We start from the raw sequence: 16,562 nt of genomic DNA, 5'->3' as shown, positions 1-16,562 counted from the left end.
TCTTGCAGTAACGTTATTAGAACGTTGTGCCAACGTTATTTGCTATTGAGTAGCATTCTAAAAACATTAGCTATAAAACGTTATTTTTACATAGCTTAATTCTTATTTGTTTAAACTACCGTGGTGTTTTTTATTTTATTTTTATGTTTGACTTTAAAACTCTGATATCGTGTTTTTATGAATATTCCCAAACTCCCGGGCAGTGCGTGTAGCCTAGGCTGTAGCTAATTAAAAATGATTGATAAACATGTCTTTTAGAATGGAAATAAATAACAAAAACTTTGGGTGTCTTTTATCATATTATTTTCATATAAAAACAACAGTTTTGTCAGCAACACAAAGTAAGGCAACGCATGAGTGTGAATATCCGCTTTTGATCCCGCAGGTATCTGATCCTCTACGAGAAGAGAGATGAACTGTTCGTCTTGCCTCTGCACTTTTTTTCACTCTTCTTTCGTCCAGACTGCACTCTGGGGTACTTGCCTCGGCGAGGCGAGGCGCATCTCAAAAAAGCCGTTTTGACTGCATCCATCGTCAGATTGACCACTAGTGCCACCTCGTGTCCATTCGTAAACACTACAGAATCAAATGTTGGAACAATATTTAACGGGTTTGTTTTTACTTATTAAAGTTATTTCGCCTGTTTATACGTGTATTCTTATTATATTAAATATATATTTTGTCATTTTCAATTGATTTAACAAATGGTAAATAACAATAATAAGACTATCATGTTTAAGAATAGCGACGCTTGTGTAGGTAGGCCTATGTAAAATGAACATTTATTTAAGACAGTGAATAAGAATTTGGTCTGTAAAATGAGATAATGTTATAGCCTATTGTCATCATGACTCAGGTTGAATTGGACCCCACCAAGTTGGGTATAATTTGACTCCGCAGTGAGTTAGGATCAGTGTTGGGTGTAGTTACTGACTGTAATTTCATTACTTTTCCTTGAAAAAGTAGAGTAAGGGATTAGCTACTCTTATTTTTTCTGTAATTTAAGAGTTACTTCTGATGTAACTGAACTAAATACTAAATATAATTCTACATTATTCAATAGTGGACTTAACATAAACATTTAAAGTCTGACACAAGTCTACAACCCAATGTTGGGTCAAATATGGACTAACCCAGCAATTGGGTTGTTTTAACTCAGCGATTGGGTTGTCTTAAGCAAATATTTAACCCAACCACAGGGTTAAAACAACCCAATTGTTGGGTTAGTCCATATTTGACCCACCATTGGGTTAAAACAATCCAGCATTTTTTAGAGTGTTACTTTAAAATGCATGTTTTTATGTATCCTCCTCACATTTGTAATACTTTGGTCAGTTAATAAGAGTAATTTATGTTGTTGTTATATTATGTATTTGAATGAATTAAAAGAGCCATTTCATGTCTAACCTTGATTTGCTTAACTCGAGTTTGATTTAGGATTTCGAAAGTAATTAAAAAGTTATTAGTAATAAGTAATTAAATACTTTTTGGAGAGAGTAATTCGTACAGTAATCTAATTACACTATTGAAGATGTAATTAGCAACTAGTAATTCATTACTTTTTTAGAGTAACTTACCCAACACTGGTTATAGGATGTCAAAGCTGCTGTTTTTCTGCGGTATTTGGCTACTTTTAAAATGTTGCAGTGGGTTGAATTAACAGTTGCATACCCGGCAAACCTGCAGCGAGCACCACTTGTGATTTCAATAATGATTTAAATTTCATTATTTTTCTCACACAAGCTTTAAAAAACGTTTATTATAGCGCACGAGTTGCATGGACCACGACTTTTATTATACGTTTCCTTTTGATTCTTAAGCATATTTTTCTCCTTTTGTAATACATTTGTAATAAAGGGTTTTGGAAGACAACAGTTATTTGGTTTCTTCATATATTTTTTTATAGATAATATAGCAATAGACAGATTGTACATGAAAAGAGGCTTCATATTATCTGCCTTTAGTTCACGCGCCCGCCCGCCCGTGACCCGTAACCTTCCTCTAAGGTCCTTCATTCTGCGCAAGCGCAGAACACCCACTGCGAGCTCAGTAGAGCCAATATGGCTGCGGTGGTGGAGAATGTTGTCAAGCTGTGAGTATTTTTAATACTTATTTGACTCCATATGAGATTTTCATGTGGAACTTTGATATCTAACTGTAAAGTAAGAATATAACGTGATGGCCATTTGCATTGTTTGCCGAAGGAGAGCTATATACACGTGTTTGACAAGGTTATCCGAGCTCTGGTTAAGTTAGCTGTACTAGCAGCTGCTGTGTCCCGCTGGTGTGAATGTCTCATTTAGCTTCCGTCTTTCAGCCTGATCAGGGAGCAACGCATGTAGGAGGCTTTCTCTGTTCCTCTAATGATTGTGCTTATGTCAGTGGTGTCAAAGTTTCGCGGGGACCATGTTAAGGACCTCAAATGTTTGTTTCAGGTGTTTGTCAGTGCTGTTGTTGTTTGCATATTCTGGTCTTCATTTCTGTTTTATTGGATTTCAGTTCTGTCGTGTGAATTTGAACATAAAAGTCTGACTGATTAATGTCACTTATTTTGAAACGGTTTACTTACTTACTTACCTGAAATAGTCTCTGACTGAAAAGTGTTTTCATTTATAACCAAAGGGATGCCCATATGCTCTATCTATATAGGTTTTGCCTAGTTCTTTGCCTGATTTTGCCACATCGTACTGTCCTGAAACCAGGAAGTGTTCTTGGTGCGTGGTTTAGTCATTTAAATCACAGAAATTAGCCGTTTAGTGAAGAGCTTTTGGATGAAGGGCCATTGAATGGGGAGTGAGTTATTTGCAATGATTTTAGACGATGCTGATTATTGCTTAGACTTCAGAGCTTTGGCTCGACATACAAAACTATCAAATATTATATTGTACTGTGTATTTATTCTTATTTCCTAACTTGTAAAACAAGCACTTTCTGCAAAGCTGCTTCAAAACAATATGTATTTTTGAAAAGCGCTATACAATAAGCTTGAATTAAATTAAACTTGAATTATTAACCTCAAACCTGAGTTTGACAGCCCTGATAACTCCTGTAGACACAGTTCCTTATTAAGGCCTAAACATATTTCTTTCTGATAAGTTTATGACATTGTAGCTGAATCTGCAACCTTCAGAGAAGAGAAGGATTTGCACATCAAAACCTTTTTTTTTTATTAGTTTTTTTACTTGCCTCAATAAGGGTGTTCAGATCCATCAACCTTTTAAGTAGTTTCTTTCAAATGGTCTCTGATTAGAACAAGTCAAACACCAACCATTAACTTTTATTCAAATAGTGATATTATAGTATTTCTTAATATTTTCAATGAGCAATTTCAGTTTTCATTTTTATTTTAGTGATTTTATGTGGTTTTGTATTTTATTCATTTAGCTTTCATTTATTTTTATTTAAGATTTTGTAATTTTAGTACCTCAACTTATGCTAAGGCAACATTTCTTATTTTTGTGTCGGTTTGGTTTAAGTATGTATTTTTTCATCTAATATATATATATATATATATATATATATATATATAGTTAACAATAATAACTCTGCTTTGACAAGACTTGACTTGTTTCATTACTGTTTTTTGTAGGAACCTCTTTTTGATTCAATGACAAATAAGATGTTATAAAAGTCAGTTGTGGCCACCTACTGGTCTATCGATGCAAGTAATAGAATCTATCAAGTTACCTTCAAAAGGTGATTTGCTCTATTTTGATTACTACTGTAGACATCATGGTTTATCTGAACTATAAACCTTTATCCCAATGCTTCTGTGATCATTTGAATTATTGTAACAGAAATAATGATACTCTGTGGTTGAAAAGACCGTTTCATATCTAATACATGGCAACTGCTCTCTCTGGCTCAGCGGCAGCACGAATGTAGATTTGAATGTTTGTTGTGATAGTACTTGTCAAAGGTTTAATAGTGAATTGCTGACATTTAGGAATATGGGTGTTTGAATCGAGAATGTGATCTCTTAACCATTAATTGTGCAACTCCAGCACTTCACAGCATTCATGGCTGTTTATGATTGTGCATTGTAGTTAATTTTACAGTGTGGCTCATCCAATATGAAATTAGAATTTTTTTAGCAGGTTTATTAGGTGAATAGGCAGCCATTTGCTGTTATCTGAGATGATTCGGTGCAATAGTGTTTACACTAGCAATTCAGTGTGGCCACATTTCTGAGTCTGAGTGATTGGTTTACAAACACTGGACAACAGTTACACCTGTATATTTAGTGCTGTCTTTAAGGTGGATTTTAATAGCAAGTATTAACTTCGTCCGAGTTGCTATTTTTTTTGGAATGTGAATCTCCTTTGAGCAAGTGCCTTTTGAAGCAGCAGCTCTGTGTTTTTGGCATCTTGGAGGAATACAATCATCCCAGGGCTGTTTTGTTGTCTGTGCTCTAAACCCCTAAGAGCTCTTGGTTCTAACGCAGAAAAGCTTTAAGCTTTTGTTTCATCCTCTGTGACATCAACGCCCGTCTGTGCTCTAATCTCACAGGCTTTAGCTAGCCTGTGCTCTCTCCGGGCTCTTAGCTGTTGCCGGGGTGATGGGCGGCAGCGGCACCTGCTAAGTAGCTGGAGTGAGAGAGTTACAATGACTGGGCTGCATGCCTGCAAGACCTCCTGCTGCATGCGAACACTCACAGCCGGGTAAGCTGAACAGGGTTGAGCTGGTTTTAGCGTGGCAGTTGTAGGGTGTGTGTTTCTAGCTGGCAGACTATCACTTATGCCCGACAGAAGATGGCTTCTCTAGACTCTGTGTGAGTTTCAGAAATCACCTCTGGTTAAACTTAGTTTTGATTCAAGCTGTTGCATTTATTGCCCCTCTCGCTTTGTCTGTAGGCTGGGTGAGCAGTATTACAGGGACGCTATGGAGCAGTGTCACAACTATAATGCCCGTCTGTGCGCAGAGAGGAGTGTGAGGATGCCTTTCCTCGACTCTCAGACAGGTGTCGCCCAGAGCAACTGCTACTTCTGGATGGAGAAAAGACACAGAGGACCAGGTGGGACACACTCAGTCACAGTGGTCAGTTTACAGAACAGAAGTTTTTAAAAATAATAATTAATTAATTTTAATTTTATTTTTTATAAACTGAATTTTGTACTGTGTGTGTAATTTGTTGTAATGTTATTTAGAGATGCAATAAAATCGAGAATTTGAATTAATTCTCTTAAACCTTTATTTAACTGACAAAAGTACAAAGAAATTATTAAAATTTGGTTGTTCATGATTATATTGTTTGTCTTGAGCAGTTTAACTGCTCAGAATAAACAAGGGACTCATGAACAACTGTCAGAAACCATACTATACCATACTCTATTGCCAAGAGTATTGGGACACCCCTAAATCATTGAATTCAGGTGTTTCAATCATCTCCATGGCAAAAGGTGTATAAAATCAAGCATCTAGGGATGCAGACGCTTCTACAAACATCTGTGAAAGATTAGGTCGCTCTCAGGAGCTCAGTGAATTCAAGCATGGTACCGTGATAGGTTGCCACCTGTGCAATAAGTCCATTCGTCCACACAGTACACAGATGTCTCCAACAGATCTCCAAACTTTGTGTGGCCTTCAGATTTGCTCAAGAACAGTGTGTAGAGAGCTTCATGGAATGGGCTTCCATGACCAAACAGCTGCATCCTTACATCGAGTGCAATGCAATACATTGGTGTAAAGCAGTGGTGGGGAACGTTGATCCACTCTCTTGCAGAGTTTAGCTCCAAACCTGAAAAAAAAATACTCACCTGCCTGTAACATCAGTAATCCTGAAGACCCTGATTAGCTTCAGGTGTGTTTGATTAGGGTTGGAGCTAAACTCTGCAAGAGAGTGGCCCTTCTGGATCAACGTTCCCCACCCCTGGTGTAAAGCACACCACCACTGGACTCTATAGCAGCGGAGAAGTGTTCTGTGGAGTGACCAATCATGCTTCTCTGTCTGGCAATTCGATGGGTGAGTCTGGGTGTGGCAGTTGCCAGGAGAATGGTACTTGCCTGTATTGTGCCAAGTGTAAAGTTTGATGGAGGAGGATGATGGTGGTGTTGTTGTTGTTGTTTTTTCAGGGGTTTGGGCTTGGCCCCTTACTTCCAGTGAAAGGAACTTTTAATGCTTCAGCACACTAGGATATTTTGGACAATTTTGTGGGAACTCTTTTTCAAATCCCCTTATTGTTCCAATATGACTGTGCACCAGTGCAAAAAGCAAGGTTTATAAAGACATAGATGAGTGAGTTTGGTGGGGAGGAACACACTTCTAAACCTTTTAGAAAGTCTTCTCTAAAGTGTTGATGCTGTTATAGCTGCGACGGGTGGGGCAGCTCCATATTAAACTATATGGACTAAGAATGAGATGTCATTAAAGTTAATGTGTATGTAAAGGCAGGTGTACCAAAACTTTTGGCAATTATAGTGTGTGTATGTGAATTTATGTCCCTATTACACTTAACATGACTTTTCCCCATTAATTTAAATTACCCCACAAATAACTCCCCGCACACATTAGGGGCTCTGTTTTAAGTAAATGGGAGAGAGGGGGCACACTTTAAACATAAGACAAGACTGATTGTATGCATCTTTTTTTTTATCTCGCTCTCATCAAAGGTGTTGCCCCAGGTCAGTTGTACACTTATCCAGCACGTCGCTGGAGAAAGAAAAGGAGAGCTCACCCTCCAGAAGACCCTCGTCTCGCCTTCCCTTCTCTAAAGACTGGTATGTAGCCACTCTCTTCTTCTGTGAAAGACTGATAATAATAGTGAAGAGATGCTGTGTGCGTGGTTATGTAATTATCTGTGTGTAAGCCATTCATACATTTGTCTAGGTATTTGTGTTTCACTTTCATGTAATTTAAATTTCTGTATGTTTTGATGACATTTCTGTCCATCTCTGTGAAGTTGCCTATGGATGTGAATGTGCGTGTGTATGTTTCAGAGCTGGACCTGGGTCTTAAGAAGGACGTGTTCTCCAGCGATGGCAGCAGCTTAGAGGCCCTTCTAAAAGGAGAACCACTTGATAAAAGGTCCACATTGGAGCTCCGCACAGGGGAGGAGGAGCCCAGCTCTACAGAGTTCTCCACCGGGGCGCTAAACCCCAGCAGCAGGGTCCGAAAGGTACTGAGAACGTCTGATGATTTCAATTTTTGAGGTGTCACACTGTTGTTGTTGAAATCTCACCTTGCTTGGATATTCTGTCTGATTCGTTTTCTATTTTGTATATAGAGAATTTTGGAGCCAGATGATTTTCTAGATGATCTGGATGATGAAGATTATGAGGAAGATACTCCAAAGAGAAGAGGAAAAGGCAAGGGAAAGGTGAGGTCTCGATCTTCTTAATGTGCATGCTTGTAATTATCTATGTACACAGTCTGTTTTAAGCAAAATATCAGTAAAAGGTAATAATGATATCATCAATAATGATGATAATGGTTGCACAGGGTCGTGGTGTCAGCAGCGCTCGGAAGAAGTTGGAAGCAGCAGCAGCTTTGGAAGATCGGGACAGACCGTACGCATGTGACAGTGAGTCATATATGGCATTCAGGAGAACCACATGACTCAGTCCTCTGACCTCTCGATGATCTCATCTGGAGATCCACTTCTCTTTGCTATAAAAAGGCTAAGCTGTACTGTATCTGACACGCTAAACTTGGGAATAATTTCTCAATCAGCTCGCTCTTGTCTATTCATGAAAGCCAAAAGTACAAAAAAAATGCAAATTTATTTATTAAATTTTTTATGGGGAAAAAAACCTACTATCTTATATGGTTTTGTTTACCAATCCTGCATCTAGCCTGATTAAATGAGTTATCTTAATCTTGTAAACCAGAGGACAATTTCAGGTTTTGTGTTGTTCTTTCATAGTTCTAGATCTCTATTCTCTGCATTTGTGTCTCTTAAATGTGTCATGATACTGTGATGCAAATGTTTTATGAGTTTTTCTCCTGATTTCCTGATTCTTATTGTCAGTCTGTGAGTCTTTCTGTCTCTTCTTTCTCTCCTTTTTCTTTCTTTTTTCTCTCTTTCAGACACTTTCAAACAAAAGCATATTTCAAAATCTTCCGAAAGAGGTATATTGCTCTCTTTCTCTCTCTCTTTCTCTCCGTCAAGTTCTCCTTTCCTGAATCTTTGTATTTTTCTTCTCCTTCCCCATCCGATCATGTCTTGGTTTTCTTTCTTTGTGTGCATTGCAAACGTGATTTGTGCCTGACAAGAATGTACTGAACTTTTATAGGGCTTATTGATGGCTACAGTTCTTTTTTTTTTTTTTTTTTTTTTTTTTTGTAAGAAAAACTGCCTGAACAGCATTAAGTGTGACAGCAGCAGCTTTACAGAAAGACGTTTTCCACAGAATTCATTTCTCCCCCCTTAACAAGCTGTACTGCCTCCGGGGCATGTGAAATGTTCAGACACGTTCATGAGGGTTGTTCGCAGCAGCATGACTTAATATAACTTCCCAGTCTGAGGTGTTCTTACTGAAAACTGTTTGAAAAGCACTTTATACTTACAGCAATTCTCTGTTACTAATAATTTATTTGCATGCAATGCATCTTATAAATCAGCATCAGCCGGGACCTGCCGACACAATATTATAACTGTTCAAAATAGTTTTTTTTTGTCTTATACTGACCAAGGCTATTTGATTAAAAACTGCAGTAAAATTGTGAAATCAACTATTTAATATAAGTGTTTTCTATTTTTAAAATATTTTAAAATGACATTTATTCATGTGGTTGTAAAGCAGAATTTAAGTTGTTACTCCAGTATTCAGTGTCATTTGATCTTTCAGAAATCATTGTAATAAGCTGCTTTAGTGCTTAAGAAACATTTATTTTCAATGTTGATATTAATGTAGCATTTATTTCAAATATAAATATTTCGGAATAATGTAAAAGTTTCTCACATTTGATCAGTTTAGTGCATCCTTGCTGAAATAAAAGTATCCTTTCAAAAAAAAAAAAAATATATATATATATTTTTACTGAATTTGCTTGAAAATGTATTGAACTCGCTGCATTAGGCTTCAGTGCTTGCACAGTTATATTATTAGTGTATTCTGATTTTCGGTCAAAATAAATTGTGCATACTTTTGAATCATTTCTCCTTCTGACACACTATCTCCTTTTTTTCTCAAAATAGTTGTGAGAACCACAGAAATGTTTAAATTAATTGGCTATTTTAGTTAAATCGAATCACAATACTTTGAAATATTCCATCCCCAGTTAATACATAGAAATAGTTTGACATGTAAATTGCTTCTTTTTATTTACCCTCTATTATTAACCTTTTTATTCTTCATTACCCATTCTGTGTTGTCTGTTTCTTAGTTCTCTACTTTGCTGCTTGTAATACTCATCCTTCGCTTGAGGTCGCTCGCTGTTTTTCTCATTCCTTTCCTGATTAGATCAAGTAGAGCCTCTGTTAATAAGTTGCCGAAGGACTGATCAATCCTATTTATCTGAATGTGTGAATCTTATAGTTTTAATGGGATAGTTGCTTGTCAAACATGATCCCTGCTGTAAGCCATGCCATGCATTCGGTGACTGTGAGCTGCATTTCATGCAGGATTGAAATGATGGCTAGCAAAGAAAAACTTTTTTGATCAAGACAATAAAAAAATGAAGATGTGTAGGAGATCTGTGGAGCGGGTACGCCCAGTAATTGCGTCATCAGTTTTGGTGTTCCTATCGGTTTTTGATTTGACAGTCGTTGTAGAAGACACACTACAGGAATGTGCCTCAACTTCTGACATTGCCAGAATTGAATTGGAGAAAAAATATTGATCACAAGTCCTTAATCGGCTGTTGGCGATCATGCTAGTGATCAAAGACAAAGGATTTTAGACTAGGATCAGAGGAATATTTTAGGATTCACAAAATTTGACTTTGATGGCCAAATCATGACCAAAATTGTACCGTGTGAACCTGGCTTAAACGAATGACCAAGCTCCTCTTGTCCATACAATTGAATGGGGATCAATCGTGGTTTTAACCATTTGCTTCCTTTTTATGGAAAAAAGGCTAACTGGTTGTATGCAAGGAAATAAATCATACTGTTTTGGAATGAAATGGCCAAAATAAAAAAAAACGGATGAGTATTATTGTGGTGAACATTCACGGTTGTTTACAGGGTTCCACTCGGTTTGAAAACGTATGGAATTTCTGGGTCTGGATAAGTATGGAAAAATATGTGGATCCAGCAATTAACCTTATTCATTTTTCTAAAATAGGAAATTAAGAATTTATTTATTTAAAAAAAAAAAATTATGGAAAAACGTTTAGTGATTGAACACAACTGAATAAATTCAAGATGCACGTTTTCATTTTGCAAAGATCTGTCTTTCACCATAAATGAATCTCTTTTGAGCTTCTTTAATCGAATGTGCGTCACTCAAACCAGAAACAGATTAAGTATTAAACGATCAAAGTCAGACTGCACTTTGCTGTTTGGTGATCATTTAACATCAAACCATTGTCATACTGATGTGTCAGAGGTGAATGTGTCATATGCAGTTATAAAGGTTTAGGTTTCTTCTTATATAAGCACGTTGTGTCTTCAAGAAAACCAATAGAAAAAAGAAAAATCTTATATATATATATATATATATATATATATATATATATATATATATATATATATATATATATATATTTGCATATGACTACTATGTAGCAAATGTAATGCTCTATGAGCCCTTTATTTTAAATATGGTCTGAAATATCTACAGTGAGGTTTTTGAATTTGTGTCTGGAAAAGTATTGAACTTTGAAATGGAAAATGTATAGGAACCCTGTGTTTAAGTGAAACATACTAGGTGATCTTAGGAGTAAACGTATTAACATTTGCCGTGGTGTTGAAGCATGATATTTATTGAAGAGCAGGAGCGGTGGAATGATCTCTCAACTGTTTAGTAGCAAGCCTGTTGGGTGTGAGACTATAGGTGCATGCATGTGAGAGAGCTTTTAGTGTGAAGCAGTCATGACCCATGTACTGAAGTACAGTTGATATTTCGGTGCATATAACCATTGCGTTTACTTAAAACTGTCATTCTGCTCTGTGTGTGTGTGTAGTCTGTGGGAAGCGCTATAAGAACAGACCTGGTCTCAGTTATCATTACGCTCACTCTCACTTGGCCGAAGAGGAGGGGGAGGAGAAAGATGAGATGGACATTCGCGAACCAACTCCACCCCAACAGGACGAACCGAAGAGTAAGCAATTAATCATGCTTGATGTTGTTGCACAGACTCTGGGAGCCAAATAATCAGAGGCCATTTAACTTTGTGTCACTTAGTGCCATGGAATCTTTTTTTATATACAGAATTGGATTGTATAACTTTCAATAAATGCTATGATTATGTTTTGAAATAAAGTTGGTATTCGCTGTTCTCTTTCTCTCTCGGACAGCTACGAAGAAGGGGCCTGATGGTTTGGCTCTGCCGAACAACTACTGTGATTTCTGTTTGGGAGATTCCAACCTGAACCAGAAAACTGGCCAATCAGAAGAGCTTGTGTCCTGCTCAGACTGTGGTCGTTCTGGTAAAACAAACACACGCACTGTCTTATTATTATTAACTATTATTATTATTTACCAAATGATCATTCATCTGTTCTCAGGTCACCCTTCATGTCTGCAGTTCACTCCAGTGATGATGGCTGCTGTGAAAACCTACCGCTGGCAGTGCATTGAATGCAAGTGCTGTAACATGTGTGGAACATCAGAAAATGATGTAAGTTTGTTTACCACTATGTAGTGGGGGAATCTTAGTTGATTTATCTACGTGAATACTGTTAGACCTACCTGGAAAACCGTAAAGCCCTTTTTATTTCATTGATATCTTTGCTGCTCTATTGTATTTATCTATGCTTGTAATTAGTTTATTTTATTACTCAATGTTCACTTGTCTTTAAAAATGCTTAGTTTGTAATGCTTGTCTTTATTAATTATGCTAGTAGTTTTTGCTGTGGTATTGAAGTACTCTGTGTTCTTTAAATAAATAGAAAACAGTTATATTTGCCCCACAATTTATTTTTCTGAAAAGTGATCCGATCCATGACTCAAAAACCGTAATATGAATAGAAATGTGTGTTTTGTGGTCTGTTGCACCTCTACTATATAGCTATGAAGCATATTAACTGCCTTAATATCTTAAGCACAAGTATTTATTTACATTTTAAACTTTTTTTGAGTTAAATACGTTTGCTTAAGGAAAACTAATCTTTTATACACTGTAAAAAAAAGGTTGGTTTAACTTAAAAAAGTAAGTAACCTGGTTGCCTTAATTTTGAGTTTATTGAAATTAAATATTTGAGTTGATACAATGAAGGAAATTGGTTTAATAAATAGAAACTCAAAATATTATTTATCTGAACCACACAAAAAATGTGATAAATCATGAAAAAGCACAAGTTTCACTGCATCATCGCAAAAAAACGCACACAATTACCTTGATTTTGCTTACAAAATCTTTTAATAATATTTGAATAAAGGTTGTCAATTCACAAAAATGCTCATCGTATTAACTCAAATTTTTAATTTCAATTAACTCACAATTTCAAGGCAACCAGGTAATTTTTTTTTAAAAAAAATTTTTTACAGTGTAGAAATGGTTTCCTCCCTCCGTTCATTATGCATCCCTATTTGGATCTTCAGTGATGTAGTTTCATATGCTTTCCCACAGGACCAGCTGTTGTTCTGTGATGACTGTGACCGAGGTTATCACATGTACTGCCTCTCGCCCCCCATGTCTGAACCTCCTGAAGGTAAAGCAACACGCGGTAATGTCTCATACACACACATTTTGGATGAACTTAATACCTTTATTTACCAAGGACTCAAAAGTAACAGTAAAACTTTTATACTTCAAAAATGTTTTTCAAACCAATGAAAGTGACATGTGAAAGGCAAGCATGCTAACCCATGCTCAAATTTTGTCCTCTGCATTTAATCCATCCAAGTTAGTGCACACACATAAGGAGTAGTAAATAATGATCACACACACACACACACACACACACTGTAAACCATGGACACACCCAGGGCTGTGTATCCCATAAGCATTGTTAGCCAACTATGATGATGCTTTATTGGTAACAATGAAACTTCAGACAACATTAATGGCCATTGATTTTTGATCGGTAGTGTTTTGATAAAGATTATTTTATGCTTTACAGGAAGTTGGAGTTGTCACTTGTGTTTAGCCCTCCTGAAAGAGAAAGCCTCCATATACCAGAATCAGAATGCTCCGCCCTCGTGATGGTGCTTTTGGAAAGACAGATCCTCGATCTCATAGTTCCTTCCAAGATTTGTTTGATTAAAGCAAACAAAAGGGGTCGAACAGGAGTTTTAGTGGAACAGAAAAGGGACGCCCACCTCGCCCAGGCCCGCAGGCACAAATAGCAGGAGAGAAAGAGAGAGGGAATGAGAAAAAGAGTGTCCTCTTATGTCATTCACATCTCAGCAGGTTTGATCTCAGTATGACTGTTACACAGTTCCAAGTTTCAGACTACCCCTGCTCTTTGTTTTCAACTATTGACCCCCCCACAACTAACACAATACCTCCATACCAAACAAACATTCTCCTCACCCTTTCAGCAGTACATACCCGGAGGAAGTCATTATGAGAATATTATGACTCTGTTTTGGAGTTCCTGCTCATATTAGACCTGATATTTCTACCTGTTTTTGCAAACACTGTTTAACAGGAAACAAATTATATAAAATGCAGCTTATAGCAGCCAAAATAAATATTCCATACTCAGCCATATCCAGAATACTCTGTATGACACTGTGCTTATCATGGAGCGGAATAGTTGAAACCAATCAGCATGCCAATGCTTGTTCATAATAAGCGAAATGGAAAAGAAACAATGTTTTTGTATATTTATATATTTGTATAGCATATAAAGGTGTGTTGTATTTAAGATTTTAAACGATAGAAATGGTTCATTATTATGACGGGGGTTGCTTGGGGATTTTTGTTTGACGCTGTGTCTGCATATGCCACTGAAGCACAGAGTCTAGCAGTCAGTGTGTGAGCTCTTTACTAACTAATGGATTAATGGTGCAGGTAAAGGTAGTGATTTTAAATTATATTTTTATATTGTAGTTTTTTGCTTTTTTTTAGGGTGCCCTTTAGATATTTAGAAAGCGGTTAAAGCTTAGCGAAATATGTTTATTTAAGATGTCGGGTAAAGCAATGAGGCAGAGAGGTCTAAAAAAGAAAAAGTCCTGTTTAAAAGAACGTCCAGACCACGCTGAGATCAGTTTGTCAATGTGTAATGTTTAAGACATTCTACAAGAATGTTATATCCCTTTCCAGGTAATTCAGAATGATTTCCTGTTAGGTATTTGAAAGATTTACCTAGTGTAATGAAATACAAGGACAAAAAACTTGAATGCCATAATTGTCATGTTTACTGTGATTACATTTCATTGATTACAGCCATGCATCCATTACATATGCCTTTTACTCATTATTCATTAACAGATTTAAATTAAATTGCCAATTGCTAGGATGTGTGAGCAAAGGTTCTTCTGGCACTCAAAAACTGAAAGATCTGCTTCTGGGTGTAAACTGATTTTTTTATTTAGTATTAAATCATTACACACCAGCCCACAATCCACCGTTGAGGACTAGAGATGCCAGAATGACATTGTGAGCATCACAGGCTTGGTTACCTGGTAAACTGATTTCACAATTGTTTAACTGAGAGGCTTCTTTCAGTCTTAAAAGGATAGTTCACACAAAAATGAAGTGTGTCCTTATTTACTCACCCTCATGTTATTCCAAACATGTTTCTTTGTTCTGCTAAACACAAAAGAAGATATTTGGAAGAATGTTTGTAATCATGCAGATAGAGCAACCATTCACTACCATAGTAAGAACAAAATACCATGGCATTCAATGGCTGCTCTATCTGCATGGTTATGAACATTCTTCCAAAAATTTTATTTTAGGTTTAGCAGAACAAAGAAGCTCATACAGGTTTGGAACAACTTGAGGGTGAATAAATAACAACAGAATTTACATTTATGGGTGAACTATACCTTTAATGGCATCAGATGTGTGCCATTTAGTTTACTTTTTTTTATTAAGAAAACTGGGTAAAATAGTCCCTTAAAAGGATGGCTTATGCAAAAAAATTGAATTTCTCTTTATTTACTCTTAAAACTGTTTCTGACTTTCTTCTGTAGAACATGATATTTCGAGAAATGTCTGTTTTTAGGCCGATTGACTTTCCCAACATTCTTCGCAATAACTTTTTTTTTTTTTGTTCCCCAGAAGTAATGAAGTCATAAGTCAGTTTTGGAATGGCTTGAACTGTCCCTTTAACTTAAAAGGATTGAATTATAGTAGTGAAGGATAGAGGTGTTTTGCATTCAAGGTTGTTCAAGTTACCCAGTGCTAAATTCAATAAAACACAGATGTGCAAGTATGGCATTTCCTAAATTTGCCAGAGCTTAGTTTGACTTCCTAGAGCAAGCTGAGGCAGATATACTACCTGCTCCAAATATTCCCCTATTTTCCTGTCTTCTATTGCCATTTCGCTATCCAGCCAAAACTTCCTTTGTTTAAAGAATAAATCTAGAGCAGTGCATGCAGCTGGCTCTTTCAACCTTGGTCTTTGTAAATGTATACTGAATGAAGAAATGAATTGACCTGAGATGAGTTCTGTGTACTCTGTAAGTCTTCAGTTTCAAAATATCTGCAGACCTCCATAAAGGTTTAGGCTTATATCAGATGCTGATACATTAATTATTGCTCATTCATAACATGTACAGGATCTTATCGTTGTTTTATTATCCATTCTCAGTTTAGTTACTGCATGCTTACCTTACATGGTTGTTTATACATAACACATAACATTTCGCTTAAACTCACTCTGTTGTACTCTCACGGTACAGGCATAGTAAAGGATTATGGGAAAACTGATCATTTAGCTTTATGGTATCAGCCAACTAACTATTATTAAATATAACAAGTATAACATTTTACCTGAATCTTTCTAAAAAAAAAAACTGCACAGTTTATCTAGAGAGAAAATGGCCATTTATTGTTTTGTTGTTGTTGTTGTTTTCTTTTTCTTTTTGTAATTTGTGTTGTTTGATAGGTTGCTTTTAGGGGATTCATTAATTTTGTTTTTGATGTATGGTAAACTTTTTTTTTTTTTTCCCTTGAAAAATAAAACTTACACAAACCATACATGCTGTGTTTAGAGTATTATGTTCATCACTTGTTGCTCACTTGTTCAGTAGATACCACATATTTTTAATTTATTGAAATAAGAAGTCCATTGATAGAAATATGTAAATAAAATAAATATAGTTAAAATTAAACTGAAGAATTCCAGAAGTTTGGGAGTGAATTAGTTTATTTTAAAGCTTGTTTTCTTTTTTTAAAAGTTGCCCTAGAATGATTTATAAATTTTATATTAACAATATTTGAAATTGTTCTCTGATATCTAAATAAGAGGGTATGTGGATTATTTAAGTTTTATTTGTCCAGATACAGTTTTACAGGTCCATTTACAACCCTAGAAATTGTCCCTAGGATGTAATACTCT

The 16,562-nt window shown here is 36.1% G+C and overlaps 1 protein-coding gene across 4 annotated transcripts; it reads left to right on the top strand.

Moving 5' to 3' along the window:
* The first annotated feature begins 1,994 nt into the window (after positions 1-1,994).
* On the top strand, positions 1,995-16,201 carry dpf2 (double PHD fingers 2). Of its 4 annotated transcripts, XM_067438495.1 has the most exons (13): positions 2,361-2,435; positions 4,510-4,661; positions 4,854-5,014; positions 6,610-6,717; positions 6,937-7,115; positions 7,224-7,316; positions 7,439-7,520; positions 8,027-8,068; positions 11,069-11,206; positions 11,403-11,534; positions 11,613-11,725; positions 12,677-12,758; positions 13,170-16,201. In XM_067438495.1, the coding sequence occupies exons 1-13, from the start codon at positions 2,364-2,366 to the stop codon at positions 13,250-13,252; spliced, it is 1,437 nt and encodes a 478-aa protein (XP_067294596.1). In that variant the 5' UTR covers positions 2,361-2,363; the 3' UTR covers positions 13,253-16,201. The 4 variants fall into 4 exon arrangements, with proteins under 4 accessions (XP_067294597.1, XP_067294599.1, XP_067294596.1 ...); XM_067438496.1 differs by lacking the exons at positions 2,361-2,435; positions 4,510-4,661 and adding an exon at positions 1,995-2,092; XM_067438497.1 differs by lacking the exons at positions 2,361-2,435; positions 4,510-4,661 and adding an exon at positions 4,716-4,771.
* Positions 16,202-16,562: the final 361 nt, after the last annotated feature.

This window comes from Pseudorasbora parva, chromosome 3, assembly GCF_024679245.1.
Source record: "Pseudorasbora parva isolate DD20220531a chromosome 3, ASM2467924v1, whole genome shotgun sequence".
NCBI lineage: Eukaryota > Metazoa > Chordata > Actinopteri > Cypriniformes > Gobionidae > Pseudorasbora > Pseudorasbora parva.
This window is presented reverse-complemented; position numbering and strand designations above follow the sequence as displayed.

What these genes read in the sequence shown, in the direction of transcription:
- dpf2 (XM_067438495.1), top strand. Translation starts at nt 2,364, where the DNA reads ATGATTGTGCTTATGTCAGTGGTGTCAAAGTTTCGCGGGGACCATGTT. An exon ending in GAAAAGACACAGAGGACCAG is followed by an intron (nt 5,015 to 6,609) that starts GTGGGACACACT and finishes CTCTCATCAAAG; the next exon opens with GTGTTGCCCCAGGTCAGTTG. An exon ending in CTTCCCTTCTCTAAAGACTG is followed by an intron (nt 6,718 to 6,936) that starts GTATGTAGCCAC and finishes TGTATGTTTCAG; the next exon opens with AGCTGGACCTGGGTCTTAAG.